At 19.5% G+C, this 14,224-nt stretch overlaps 6 protein-coding genes across 6 annotated transcripts; 4 read left to right on the forward strand and 2 right to left on the reverse strand. All coding sequences in view use genetic code 6, as the record gives it.

Moving 5' to 3' along the window:
- Window positions 1–255: 255 nt before the first annotated feature.
- Window positions 256–1,689, forward strand: TTHERM_00450830 (ubiquitin carboxy-terminal hydrolase; the record flags this gene model as incomplete). The annotated part of the gene is made up of 1 exon (XM_001013379.2): window positions 256–1,689. The coding sequence occupies one exon, from the start codon at window positions 256–258 to the stop codon at window positions 1,687–1,689; it is 1,434 nt and encodes a 477-aa protein (XP_001013379.2).
- Window positions 1,690–2,196: 507 nt separating this feature from the next.
- TTHERM_00450840 (ubiquitin carboxy-terminal hydrolase) lies at window positions 2,197–3,225 on the forward strand (the record flags this gene model as incomplete). Its single annotated transcript, XM_001013380.3, has 1 exon — window positions 2,197–3,225. One exon carries the CDS (start codon window positions 2,197–2,199, stop codon window positions 3,223–3,225), a length of 1,029 nt encoding a protein of 342 aa, XP_001013380.1.
- Window positions 3,226–4,514: 1,289 nt separating this feature from the next.
- Window positions 4,515–4,775, forward strand: TTHERM_00450850 (hypothetical protein; the record flags this gene model as incomplete). Its single annotated transcript, XM_001013381.3, has 1 exon — window positions 4,515–4,775. One exon carries the CDS (start codon window positions 4,515–4,517, stop codon window positions 4,773–4,775), a length of 261 nt encoding a protein of 86 aa, XP_001013381.1.
- A 1,197-nt stretch (window positions 4,776–5,972) lies between these two features.
- On the reverse strand, window positions 5,973–8,417 carry TTHERM_00450860 (ubiquitin carboxy-terminal hydrolase; the record flags this gene model as incomplete). Its single annotated transcript, XM_001013382.2, has 1 exon — window positions 5,973–8,417. The coding sequence occupies one exon, from the start codon at window positions 8,415–8,417 to the stop codon at window positions 5,973–5,975; it is 2,445 nt and encodes an 814-aa protein (XP_001013382.2).
- A 2,627-nt stretch (window positions 8,418–11,044) lies between these two features.
- TTHERM_00450870 (ubiquitin-conjugating enzyme) lies at window positions 11,045–11,527 on the reverse strand (the record flags this gene model as incomplete). Its single annotated transcript, XM_001013383.1, has 1 exon — window positions 11,045–11,527. One exon carries the CDS (start codon window positions 11,525–11,527, stop codon window positions 11,045–11,047), a length of 483 nt encoding a protein of 160 aa, XP_001013383.1.
- Window positions 11,528–12,672: 1,145 nt separating this feature from the next.
- Window positions 12,673–13,623, forward strand: TTHERM_00450880 (ubiquitin carboxy-terminal hydrolase; the record flags this gene model as incomplete). Its single annotated transcript, XM_001013384.3, has 1 exon — window positions 12,673–13,623. One exon carries the CDS (start codon window positions 12,673–12,675, stop codon window positions 13,621–13,623), a length of 951 nt encoding a protein of 316 aa, XP_001013384.2.
- Between the last annotated feature and the right edge of the window lie 601 nt (window positions 13,624–14,224).

The following is a 14,224-nucleotide window of genomic DNA, read 5'->3' on the forward strand; positions in this document are numbered from 1 at the left end:
TGATCTTTGATTTATAAATACATTATTTGAATTTGTTATTTTATTTTTAATAATCTTAATTTGGTAAAAATAAAATACTTTTATCACTTTATTACTTTTAATTTTACTTATAAATAATAATAATAAGTCTGTTTTCTATAATTATTTTAAATACAATTAAAAAACTTTGAATACTTACTTTCTTATAAAAAATAGATTCATTATTATTGATTCAAAACATAAATTATCAAAAAAAATTAAAACTAAAACAAATAAATGTAATAATTACTGGCATGTTGTTGCCCCTGGTTTTATAAAACTAAAAACGAAGAGTAAAATTTAGATTAAAATAATAATTAAAATAACGAATTTAATGATTAAAGGAATATAAAAACTAAAAAAGAAAATAATCAAGCAATATAAGATAATTCAGATTTAAAAAGGAGCTAATATAATTAGAAAAATAATATTTACCCCTAAATGTCAAATAATAATTAATAATTTAATAATAGGATTGTTTATAAATAAGAACTTAAAAATACTAACTATAATAATAATAACAAAGATTTAAAAGATTTAGATAATAAACCAAATGGAATGGAAGATAAATAAAAAAGTTTTAATAAAAAGGAAAATAATTCATAAAATAGTAAAAACTAAAAAAATCAAAAATTTGTAAAAGAGAATGACAAACAAATATAAGAAAGATATAATTACTCAAATTAAGATAAAAATAATAATCAAAATGAAAACAGAATATAATAAATAAATTCTTACTCCTAAAAGAAACAAATTAATAAGAAGCTTTAAATTTCAGATTAGGATAGATTTAATATCTAAGAATAGGATTTAAATCGCAATAAATAAGATTAAAAATTTTAAGACAAAAATAGAGAAATTTAAACTTATTATGGCATATAAAATCTAGGGAACACCTGCTATATCAATTCTGCCCTCCAAATGCTGAGATAGATTTATGAAGAAAATGAGTAGTTTTTGGAGTAAAGATCTTATTTTGCCTAAAATTTAAAAGAATTCTTTTAAGGTCTTAGTAAAGGTTATGTTAACAGATAGTTATTAAATGACTTTATCAGTATTTCAAATTAAAAGTAAACTCATGAGTAAAAAGGAGGAGATTCTTATTTGACTGCCTTTAATTATCTCTCTAAAATTATAAATGAGACGAATGAATACAAATAAAATAATATTAATGAGTATAAACTAACACAATTTTAACAAATATTTACAATAATATTTTAAGATGGCTTATATTGTAAAAAATGTAAAAAATATTTGATGGATTCTACAGATATTCCATATATGAATGAACCTGATTCAAGCTTAGATTTGCAAAATTTTCCTAAATATAGAATAGAGTCAGTTTATAAGAGAATTTATACACAACAATCTTACTGTAATCAATGCAATTAAAAATCTAAATTGAAAACTTTAAGAAGTATTGCTTTCTTTCCTTAATTTCTGATAGTAAAGCTGCCTAAATCATCATTCAAGCTTGGGAAAAAGTAATAAAGAATTAAATTTGATAAAATAAGTTATTAATTAATAGGGTATTGTAATTACGATGGTGTTCATTATACTTATACAGCTAAATAAAATAATATTTGGATAACTTATAATGATTCAATAACTTATTAAGTATATAAATTAAATTTAAGGTACTCAATATATCAACTTTACAAAAAAATGTGATTCTCCCTCATTATATCTTATTGAAATTAAGACAAGATTTGATAAAAAATTACTCTATATACATTTACATAATGTAATATTTATTTGAAATAGATAACTTTTGAGTAGTATTGAAATAATTTCTAAAAAATATCTATATTAATAAATTAGAATTGAATGTGTTTATTTATAAATTCTTTAATTTTTTTCAAATGAGATTATTGAATATTTTTTTCTTTTTGAATAATTAATTAATCCAATACTTTTTCTAAAACTGATCTTGATAAATACTTTTTTGATAAAAGCAACCATTATTAATTGATCAATTTAGTTAATATTCTAAAACAAAAATAAAAGTATTTTATATTTTGACATTGTCTATAACTAAAAAATAAATATTTTTATTAAAAGTGTTTTATTTTACAAATATTGTTGATAACCTATTTGAAATTACTTATTTTTAAATTGCTCCCTTTAAGATATTTGATAAATATTTTATGTAAAAAATACTCAAAAATTAAACAAAGAATGAGTAAAAATAAAAATGAATACTAAAAATAAAATTAAAAGAATTCTAGCAAAAATAAAAAAACCTCCAATGGTTTTAAAAATCAACCTAAACACAAATTAATAGAAAATCAATCGCCGAATAAGATAACAGATAAAGAAATAGAGGGGGAATATGAAGAAGAAAGCAAAAAAGAATACAACAAAGTGACTGTAGGATTCCAAAATTTAGGTAATACATGCTACTTAAATACTGCTTTGCAAACGATAAGACAAATCAGTTGTATTAGTAGTGACTCTCTTCCTGATACTATATTTTGTGAAACTCTCAAAATTTTATTTTAAAGCACCAATTGTAATCACAAAACAAAATATCTAAACTTTGTATTTGATATAATGTAAAATTACTAAATACATCTAGAAAATGGAGGAGATGCATATTAGTGCCTTATAAACTTGCTTAGAAAAATCTATTCAGAAATAACTAATAAAAAAGGCATAGAATAGTTTTAAAAAAGCTTCTAAGCTATTTTTGAAGATGGAGTTTTCTGTAATAATTGTAAAAAGTATGAGGAATCTAAGGAAGTTTAATATTGCCATATTTAAGAAGAAATTATTGGGATAGAAGATTTTTCATTAAACTCAGCGATTATTGAACCTCAATCTCTTTATTAGGATAGTGAATGTAAATACAATTGCTCGACTTGTAATCAACCTACTCTTAAACCTTTTAGAGCGATTATATCTGCTCCTAAATTCTTGATTTTTAAAGTAATAAAATAAGAAATAAGTAATCAGCGAAATAATAAAAAAAAAGCTCAGAAATAAACAAATTATTCACAATTAAATACAAAAATAGAAGATTAATCTTAATCCTTTTGTTATAATTTAATTGGTTGTAGTGAGTTATCTAATAGTCACTATACTTACACTGCAAAATATGATGATTAATGGTATCGCTTTAATGATTCATATGGGTAGAAAATAGAAAATTTTAATATTAACAATAATAATAATATTAATTATTTACTATATATTAATGATAAATGAGGAAATTAAGAGATTTTTATTTTTGTAAATTTTCATGAACAACTACATTGTATTTTTTATTTTCATTTTCCATTTTAAAATTAAATAAACAAATAAATTAGATGATTAAATTAAAAATAATCAATTTGTTATTGAATAAGATATCATTTTAAATTAAAAAAGAATTTTTTTTGATAGATTTTTAGTTTTTAGAAAATTAGAAATTAATTTAAGATAATTTTTTTGAAAAATAATTATGATTGTGCTTGATGTAAAAAGAAGTTACTCAACTTTTGATTTTGTGTATATTAACTTTTTTGTTTAAAATAATCCTTTACTTCTAATTACCAAAACTCATGAAAATATTTTATAAATTTATTTGTTTTATTAATATGAATACTTTTTAAAAATCAAACTCATTTTAAAATAAAAGCTACTGTTTGCCAATCATGAATGAATAAAAAATTTATTATAGATATAAGCAAATTGACATTTCCCTATTTTCTTAAATATTCTTAAGAAAAAAAGAAGAATTTAGTTTGCTTTATAAATTAATTTTGAATCTTGAAATTTTTAAAAGCTTCACTTAAAATAAGTAAATTTTAATATTATTATTTGATTTCAACTTAAATAAAATAAATTTAAAATGTAAAATTATAATTAAAAAAACTATTATTAAAATGAGTGAGCTGATTTAAAATCATAAATTTTATTTAAAAATAAATAAAAAAAGGCTTAAATGCCTAAATAAATTTAATAATTTTTTAGTCATTATATTAATCTAGTTAATAGTTTATCCATGAAGTGCTATATTTTCTAAATGTCTTTCTCTTCTACTACAGATTGATCATGTCATTCTTAACTAGATTCTTTACTACCTCTGAGACATTGTCATTAGCTTCTCTTATAGCCGGTTTCATATGATTAATATGTAATAAATAGTTCCTTTTCAGGCATGGTACCTTTAAACTATCTAGAAAAAAATTTGCAAATCTATTAGCTCAAAGTTATATTAGCCATTTTATTTATGTTTTTATTTTGTTTAATTAATATATTTTATTAAACATTACATTTTTTACCCGCCTTTTAATAAGAATAAAACCTATTAGAATATTAACAAATTAATTAATAACATTTTTTTATTTTAATTAAATCCTAAATAACTAACCCCTAAGGTAAATTGCAATATTTTTTGATTAAAATCAGTACTATAAATAAAAACGAGCAAATCCAATAATAAAGATAATTATTAAAAAAAATTAAAAAATCCAAATAATCACTCAAATATTAACTAAAATAAATCAAATAAAATGAGCATAAAGGTTATGTTTATATAATTAGAAGGCTAACACTAAGGCTAAAAGGCTATTAAAGACTTTCCTTCCTCTACAACTTTAAAATAGGCTGCAATCGCTTGTAACATACCTATTAAAGATATGACCTTTAAATGTAATCAGGAAGCTTTAGATAACCTTGATAAGACTTTATAAGATATCAAAGATATTTATAATACAAATTCTCCAGTTCTTATTGTGAGAGTCTTTAAAAAAGCAGTTGGAGGCTTAGAGTGAACTAGTCATAATCCTATTCAATATTATAAACAAAAATAAAAATAATTAATATACTAGATTATTCACTGTGTTTTTTTATTTTTTACTGAATAATAATTTTTGTTATTTTGCTATCCCATTCGAATATTATCTTATTTAATTTTAAAGATTTATCATGGTCAATTAAAATATTTTCCTTTTATAATGATTAAAAATAATGCAAATTTATTTTTATAGTCAAAACAAATTAACAAAATATACTATTTTAATGTATTTGTACTAAATAAATTAAAGAGTTTTATACTCAATTTATAAAGATAATACTATTTCAATTTAAAATAATATAAATTAATGCTCTTATTAGTAATCCATATCTTCATCTAAGAAGCATTGAAAAAAATAATTAAAAATAATTTGATTCGCGATAAAAGATAGCTACTTTACTCATTTCAAACAATTTTGTGAATGATTAAACAATTATTCAATTGATAAAATTAATAAGCTTTTTAGAATTATTTCGTAGAGAATAGATGAGCAATCTAAAAAAATAAATCTAAAAATGTATAATTAAAAACAGATATTGCTAGGAAATACATAAAATGATTAATTACTATTATTTTCCCCTTTAAGCTATTCATAATATTTCTGATTTAATAAAAACTTTATTTTGTGAAGGAAAAGGAAGTATTTTTTGTTTATATTCTAATTAATTATTAAAATAAAACACTTTTATTTTTTAAAAATTAATTATAAAACTAAAACTCTTTTATCCCTGAAATAATATGAATATTCTAATTAATAGATTTATATTATGTTTAATAATAATAATAATTACTTAAGTCATAACTTCATTATTAATCACTAGGGATTGACCATATGACCATTTTTATCATTCGGCCATATAATATACCGAATTTTTTTAAAAATTATTCAGCCGTATACCGTATCATGAAATTTATACGGTCGATCCCTATTAATCACTAATTAAAATTGAAATTTTAACTTGCTTTAATGATGAATTCTTAGGTTTTTTAAATTCTATAAATATAATAATATTTATTATCTAAAAAATAATATTATTTTCAATAGTAACATAAAATTTAAATATTCAAATTATTATAAAAAAGACTATCTTAAAAAAAATATATAAATTTATAAAATTTAAAACAAAAAAATATTTTAAAGTATTCTTTGACTTTATTAGTTATTTAGTTTATCTCATATTCTTTTCAATAAAAAGTATATTGCTTTAGAACAATCTGGTCTTACTTCGCTAGAATTTTAATCATTAAATTCAATCCACTTATTATTGTATTTTGCAGTATAAGTATAGTAATGACCATAATAACTACAGAATCCAACTATTTCATATTTTTAAGTTGTTTTTTAGTTTACTAAAAATTCGAATTATTTATCTAAGATATATAGACATTATTCTTTTGGAATAAAAGATAGTAATCTAATTAGCATAAACTTAGGTGCATATTTGTATTTTCTGATTGACTGCAATTAATCTCTACATATAGGGCAAATAAGATCATCACTGTTTATCTGTTTAAACAAATCTAAATCACTATTATCTTAAAAGGCATCATCTAATTTACTGCATTCGTATCCAAATTCTTAATAATCTAAACAGGTTATAAATTAACTAGTATTTGGAATTTTTTACCTTTCACATTTACCACACTTTAATTTGTCTTTATAATTACGCGAAAACAAATCATCAAATTATTATTTTTAATTATCAGGTAGAGATTTTTTTATTTCATAAAGAAAATCATAAATACACATATAGGTATCTCCACTATAAGTATGCTCCTGATTTTATTTAGATTTTTCAGCTATTTTTTAAATCCAAAATTAAATTTTTTTAGTATTTCTTTCTTCCATGCATTGAAATAGTTGTAAAAAATCTTTAGAAAAGCCAGGGTTTTCAAATATTTTTTAATCAAAATAGTAAACTTACCTTAGCGTTTAAATTGTAGAATTAATGTAGCATTTTAAACCAATATTTGGTAGACCTATTTTTATTTTATCAAGATATTAGCTCTTATTTAAATATATTGATTCAAAATGATATTGATTGTTTCTTTCAACCATTCTTCTATCTCTTGAACTCAAATGATTTTATTGAGAAGTTGAATTTTAGGTCTAACTTTCATTATCAAGTTATTGTTGTTTTTAATTATCCTAATTAGATTTTTATTAATTTTAAAGGAGATGGTTTTTTATAGAAATCTCTAAGTGCTCAGATATATAATTTACTTAATTTTACTATAAATTATTTTAAGTTTCAGCCAAACTTTTTTAAGTATTTTAAATTTTGTTTTAGCTTTCACAATTTGCATTATTTTTTTCCAATTTCTAATTATTTTCTTAAATTTTAAGTTAATCATTATTTTGTATTTTATTAGTATTTGAAGAGCTAATAATTGTTTGTTAATAACCTTTTATTAAACTGTCTTCTCGAGCTCTTAATTTTACATTTTAAGATAATATTTAATACTTCTTTAAATTACTTAATTCAGATTTCTCATAACTGGTTAACTCAAATTAATTGTAAGAAGTGATCAAACTTTTAGAAGAACTTTATGAATCAGAATCTCTTGTTTAATCTTTATTGTTAATATTATTTTAAGCAGAATTTGAGTTAAAAGATGTTGAATCTAAATTTTTGCTTATACTTTGATTATTATTTTAAATTTATTAACTTTTTTAAATGAAAATCTAATTTATTTTCTCTTCATTTAGATAGTTTTAAAAAGAATAATTTAATTTTTAATTATTAAACTGATTGAAGCCAATTTCCTATACAATTTTATTAGCATTTTGTAAGCTATTAGATCTATATTTGATAAATTGATTCAGTGCCTATTATTAAGCTATCTATGAATTAGGGTCGAATTTAGATGCATTTTACAATTATTCTGAATTTTAGTTAATGCTTTTTTGGTATTATGGTTATGGAGAGTTTAAATTTCTATTAGCAATTGAAGAACTAGTAATTGTTCTTAGATTATAAATATTTTGAGTTGCCACATTCTTTTAGTTAGTTTAGCAGTTAGTTTGATTTTCATTCTGCAAATGTTAATTTATTTAATTATTTTAATATTATTATTAAGATTTTGCTGAATTCTATTATTATTAGATATATTAACTATTCTCAAGATTTTTTTTATTATACTCTAAAGTTAAAAAAGAAGGTGAAGTTCTTATCATATATTTTGTTTATTTATTAGAATCTAATTTAAAGTTCCTCTAATAATTATTTGATAAGTTAAAATTATTTTCATAGCTATTTTTATAATTCGGAGTATATTGAAGGATTTACCCTTTATTAGCAATTTTACAATTATCTTGCATTTAATATTTATAATACAACTCATTTTTTTAATCTTAATAATTAGGAGTTCTTTTTTATCTATTATTATGTGAGATAACGTAATTATTTGTTCTATATTAAAAACTAGGTTATCTATCACTAAGATAAGTATCTGTGACTTTGTTTTATGGTTTTTCAGAGTTTTTAATTGCATATTCTTACAAATTTTAAGTAGGCTTTTAAAATTAACTCATATAATTACTGCTTTATCTCATTTCTTATTTTATTTAAGGTTAATTTAACTTAAAAATATTAACTTTATTGTAGTAATAACTCATAATTTTTTATTATCCTTTATTTTTATTAAATTAATATTTATTTATAAAAGATACTTTTTCTCATAAATATATAAACATAGAAGTTATTAAGAAAGAATTAAAAGTTTACAAAATTTCACAAACCTAATTCTATAGAGTAATATTTTAAAAATATTTATATCAAAATAAAAACTTGTTTATGTGTAATTTTTAATTTAAAATACCTAAATTTCTTAATATGATAAACAAACATACTTAAAAAATTTAGGATTTTAGAAAGAAAAAAAGCTTTTAAATAAAAGTATTTTATTTTGTTTTTAAAGAAAGTTAACTAAATATATAAAATATATTTAATATTATGAAGTAAATCAAATACTAAATTTTATTCATTTAAAATACTTTTATTTTTTTCAAAATAGATATTAACGGGTGAGGAAAATCAATTAATAAAAAATTATGAATTTTTCTTCTATTCTATTTTTAATTAGAATATCTATAGATTTTCTAAATTAAACTGATAAAAAATAAAAGTGTTTTATTAAAAATATTTCTATTAATGTATTTATATTATTTTTTTCTCAATGAAACTCAAGCTTTTTGACTCAAAAAAAGTCACGATATTTACATTCAAGTATATTATTATCAATACCATTATCTTTTAAAAAAATATAGTTTTAAAATTTGTATTAATTTCATTTAATTAATTTTATAAATATCTATATCATAATAAAAATTTAGACAGAAAAACTATTTTTAAATTTTTTGAAAGAAATTTGTAAATAAGATTTAAAAAAAAAATATTCATTATTAATATAAAAATTATTTTAAATGCAGGAACAGCTATATATCTTTATTCTTAAAAAAAATTATATGTCAATTACTTAATTAAGTAGTCGGTAATATTTTAATTTAAAAATTAATATTATTTTAGCTATAAATATTGATTATATCAAAACATTTTATTTGGCAGGTATCTCTGCAAAAAATATGTATTCAGCACAAATCTATTTTACAAAGAGTAAAATAGAGTTAAATAAAATCAACAATAATAGATCGATAAAAAACAAATAACACAATAAATAATTAAGTAAAACATAAATATAAAATTATTGTAAGAAGTTCATAGTGAATTGAAAAAAACTTATGCAATTTAGTTATAGAATAAGCTTCAATTATTAATGGATAGTAATTTAGATTTAATTCCTCAACTATTACATTAACAAGAAGAAAAAAATAAGAGGAAGAAATCAATTAACACAACAAAAAATATACATTCCATCAAATAAAGAAATCCAATCTTCATAATTAATTTAATGTTTGAATAAATAATTTATTTATTTTTTATATTAAATTTTTTATTTTTAAATAAAGGAAAATTATTTTTATATGTAATAAATTAAATAAGCGTTATTAGAGTAAAGTTTGAAATACTTTCAAAATTAATCTAAAATTAAAAAATAATATTTTCAAAATCAAGTGATTAAAAAATTACATCACAAAGTAGAACTAATTTTTCTACATCTTAACATAAAATATGTATTAAAATTATTCATTAATTATTTTCAAGATTCATTTTATTTTTTTAATAAAATATAGGATGCTTAAATATAAAATAAACTCATTTCATCCAATTTATAGGATGAATTTTAAGCTTATGAAAAGGTTTTTTGATTTTCAATGAACAATTTTATTGAGATTAGAAAATTATCATAATACTCTATTCTCTCAGATAACGTCTAAAAAGGTAAGTATGTAGTTAGTTAGTAAGTTCCCAATTTAGTATCGAAAAAATTTAATTTTCAGACTTTAAACCATAGGGGGTTTATCTTAGAGAATAGAGTAATAGAGTATTTTTATTCTTATGAATAAAACACTTTTAATTTAAAAAAAACACTTTTAATTAAAAATACTTTTATTTTTTGAAGCATAGTAAAATATTCTAATTAAATTAAAAAAGAAAGGTCTTTGATTAATATTCTAATAGCGTCTTATTAAGATTATTTTTTAAGAAAATCCTTCCTATTTTAGAAGAAAAGCTTAAATTTACTAATATCAATCAATCACTCAAGAATAAACATATTTTTAACAAATATTTTGTAGTAAATTCTTAAAATAATTATTAATTTCTTTCTTTTTTAAAATTACAGCTAACATACTTAAAATAATATATTATAATATTTTAAAATAAATTTCAAAATCAAAATAATAATTTTTTGAATTATTTTAAACTAAAAAATTTACAATTCTTAGTATATTAACAATTCTTAAATTTTTTAAAGACTTATTTTTATTTAAAATAATTTGATTGCAATTAGATTTATTATAATTTTTATTTAATTAATAATTTAAAAATTTAATGTCTGACATTTAAAATCAAAATACTTAAAATTCTTTTATTTAAATTAATTTATATTTATTAAGTTAAATTAATTTCTTTTCACATAAATTAAAATAAATAATTTATATTGGATTTATTTAGGTTAAATCTTAATATTATTTAATTAATTTGTATTAAAAATAAAATTAATTATTATGAATTTAAATTTAAATGGGTTAGTTGTAATAAATTTCTTTAAAGATTCTTCAGCATAAAGATGACATTTATATAATATATTTATTTGAATACTAAATATTAACATTTAATATTTTCATCCATCCAAAAATGCTTGTCTACAAACTAATGCTTGTTTTTAAACATTTTAAATATATTACTATCGATTACTTTATTCTTCTTCACCTATACTTTTTCTGTAAGAGTTTTCAGAGTTTTAATTATGAATGAGTGTGCACAAATTTTCTATGAGAAGGACAAAAGATTAGTTACTATACGAAGTTTTCCATTAGTTATAGTAATCTAAACAAATAATGCCATTTTCACTTATATTACAATGGTAAGGTAGTGGTGAAATAAACTTTCCTTCAGGTCTAACCTATGGAAAATCTTTAGTAAATTAGAATTCAGCTTTGTAAATTCCATTTTTGTGAATTGTATTACTTTCACCATAAATGAAGACATTAAGCTTTGTTGGATCTTTTTTATTTTCCTCAACACTAAAAGAGCAGCCTTCTATTTCGCATTAATGAGTAATACACTTAAGAAATTCTTGTTAAACAATATTTTAAACCTCCATTTGTTTTTCTTAAATTTTTTATTGATTAATTTTTTGATAATTATTTTTATTATAGATGTATTTGATGTTTGAAGAATTCTTATTAGTTATAAAGTAAAAGTTTTGGTCTGCTTCTAATAAGTTTTGGAATACAGCTTATTTTTATTATTACTAAATACTTAGTATACTTGGTGATAGTAATGCCATAATAATTAAATAGAATAATAAAATAATTTTAATAATATTTGAGGATTACTGAATTTATTTACAAAAAAATCTAAATATTTTAAGATTTATAAACAGAATAATTTAAATACTTTAAGTAAAAATAAAAGTATTTTATTTATCATGAATTATTAACTTTCTATTTTTGTTGATAAACATGATTTTAACAATTAAAAGAGTTTTTAAAGTCTGATCTTAATTTTTATCTCAAAAAACATCTCATTTCATTAAAAATAAATTTATAGTAATGCGATAAAATAACATTTTGCATTTTTATTTTAAATATACTTTACTATATTTCTTTTAGTAATGAAATAATACAGAATATGTTTATCAAAATTTTTTGGTTCAATAAATTATTTGTAATTAAAATAGAATAATCTTTGTAATAGAAGATTAAATGTAGAAAATAAAAGTGTTTTATTTATTTTTTGTTTAACTAATTATGTATTTTTCTTAACTACATTATTCAAATACTACTAATTAAATGATTGCTGTGCAAATTTATCTTTTTTTCTACTTATCTATATCAAAGAAGATTTAAAATGTATCTTCAAATTATAAAAATAGTCTAAGTCATAAGATTTATACATTCTCAGGGTACTATAATTTACATGTGTAAGCTAATTTAACAGAATTTAGAACTTTTTTATTAACATTTTGTAAGTTATTTTTATATCCCAAAAATATTTGTTTTCAAGAAAATTTAAATCTGAATAGGTAGTATTTAATTTACTGCTTCAAATTCAATTGATCAACTATAAATTTTGGGCTTTTATCTTATATTTATTGTATCTTTCTTTTTAAGTAATATTCTAACAAATCATTTATGAAATCATTAATAGTCTTAAGTCTTTTATTTGATTGAAATAAAAAAAATTATAAAGCTTTTTAAGACATAATCGTAGAGTGTTAAACTAAATCAGAAAGCATAAATCAAAATGATTCGATCTCTTTATAATATTATAAGAAACTTTTTTAAACCATAATATTTTTATTTAACTTTTGGTATTTTATCATTGATCTATTTTTAGAGAAGATAAAAGAAAAAAAAGTAGATTTTATGGAAGGGTTTTAGAAATTTAGGAAATACTTGTTACATAAATGCAGCTCTTTAGCTGTTGAGATAAATCGATATTATTAACCCTAATTTTTTAGAATAGTAATAATCATAATTAGCAAAGTAGCTTAAATAGCTTTTTAAAATGATTAATGAAAGTTAATAAGTAGAAGAATAGCTTTAAAAACTTCACTCAATTTCGTAGTAACATTAGATTCATGAACTTAGAGGAGGAGATAGCTATTAAATATTATTTACATTTTTAAGGACCATTAATAATGATATTAATAAAGAACGCATTGCCTTAGGATAATAAAATGTGCTAAATAATTTCGAGAGACATATATCGATTGTGTCACTAGATGGTTATTAATGCTAATAATGCCATTAATTCTTATAAAAAGAAAAGAATTAAATAGAAATAATTGAAGAAAAAGATTTCAGCATTGATATTCATAATTTTAATGATCTTAATAAATTATAATCTATCTAATAAGAGAGTGAAATGCTAAATTTTTGTTAAAATTGCAGCTCTTAAACAAAATTTAAGACTAGCAGAGTCATTTAAAATTTCACACAGTTCATAGTTGTTAAATTTTCAGAATAAAATTTACAATATCTAAGCGAATCTGAAGGTAAAAAAGAGATATTCCTTCAAGGGAGTGCTCAGCCATATAAAATTATAGGCTATTGTAGTTATACTGGTAGTCATTATACATATACTGCTAATTACAATGATGTTTGGATACAATTTAATGACAGTAGAGTTCAAATTGAGTAAAAACTATTTCAAAGAATATACTATTTACTATTAATGAGGGTTTTTAAATGAACTAATGAATGAATGATTCAATGTAATAAATAGATTATATAAATTCAATAAAAAGCCTCTTTTTAACTTTTAAAAGAGTAAAAAAGATAAAACAAATAAATAAATAAATAAATAAATAAATAAATAAATAAGTTTTTATAATGACAAATTTTAATTCGAACTATAATTATGTATGATTTTTATGTATTAATCAGATACTTTCTCATAAATATAAAAATAATTAGAATATATATATGTGTACAAATACCAACTTGAATCAATTTGATCTATGATTTATAAATATATTATTAGAACTTATTATTTTATTTTTAATAATCATAATTTGGTAAAAATAAAATACTTTTATCACTTTATTACTTTTACTAATAAATAATAATAATAATAAAGTTTGATTTCAATAATTATTTTAAATATAAATAAAAAACTTCGAATACTTACTTTCTTCTAAAAAAGTAATTCATTATTATTGATTCAAAACATAAATTATCAAAAAAAATTAAAATTGAATACAAACAAATGGGAATGGTTTATTGCTGTTTTATTAATGATTAAATAAAATAAAATTAAATTTAAACTTATTATGGCATATAAAATCTAGGGA

This window comes from Tetrahymena thermophila, assembly GCF_000189635.1.
Source record: "Tetrahymena thermophila SB210 genomic scaffold scf_8254686, whole genome shotgun sequence".
In the NCBI taxonomy this organism is placed as follows: domain Eukaryota; phylum Ciliophora; class Oligohymenophorea; order Hymenostomatida; family Tetrahymenidae; genus Tetrahymena; species Tetrahymena thermophila.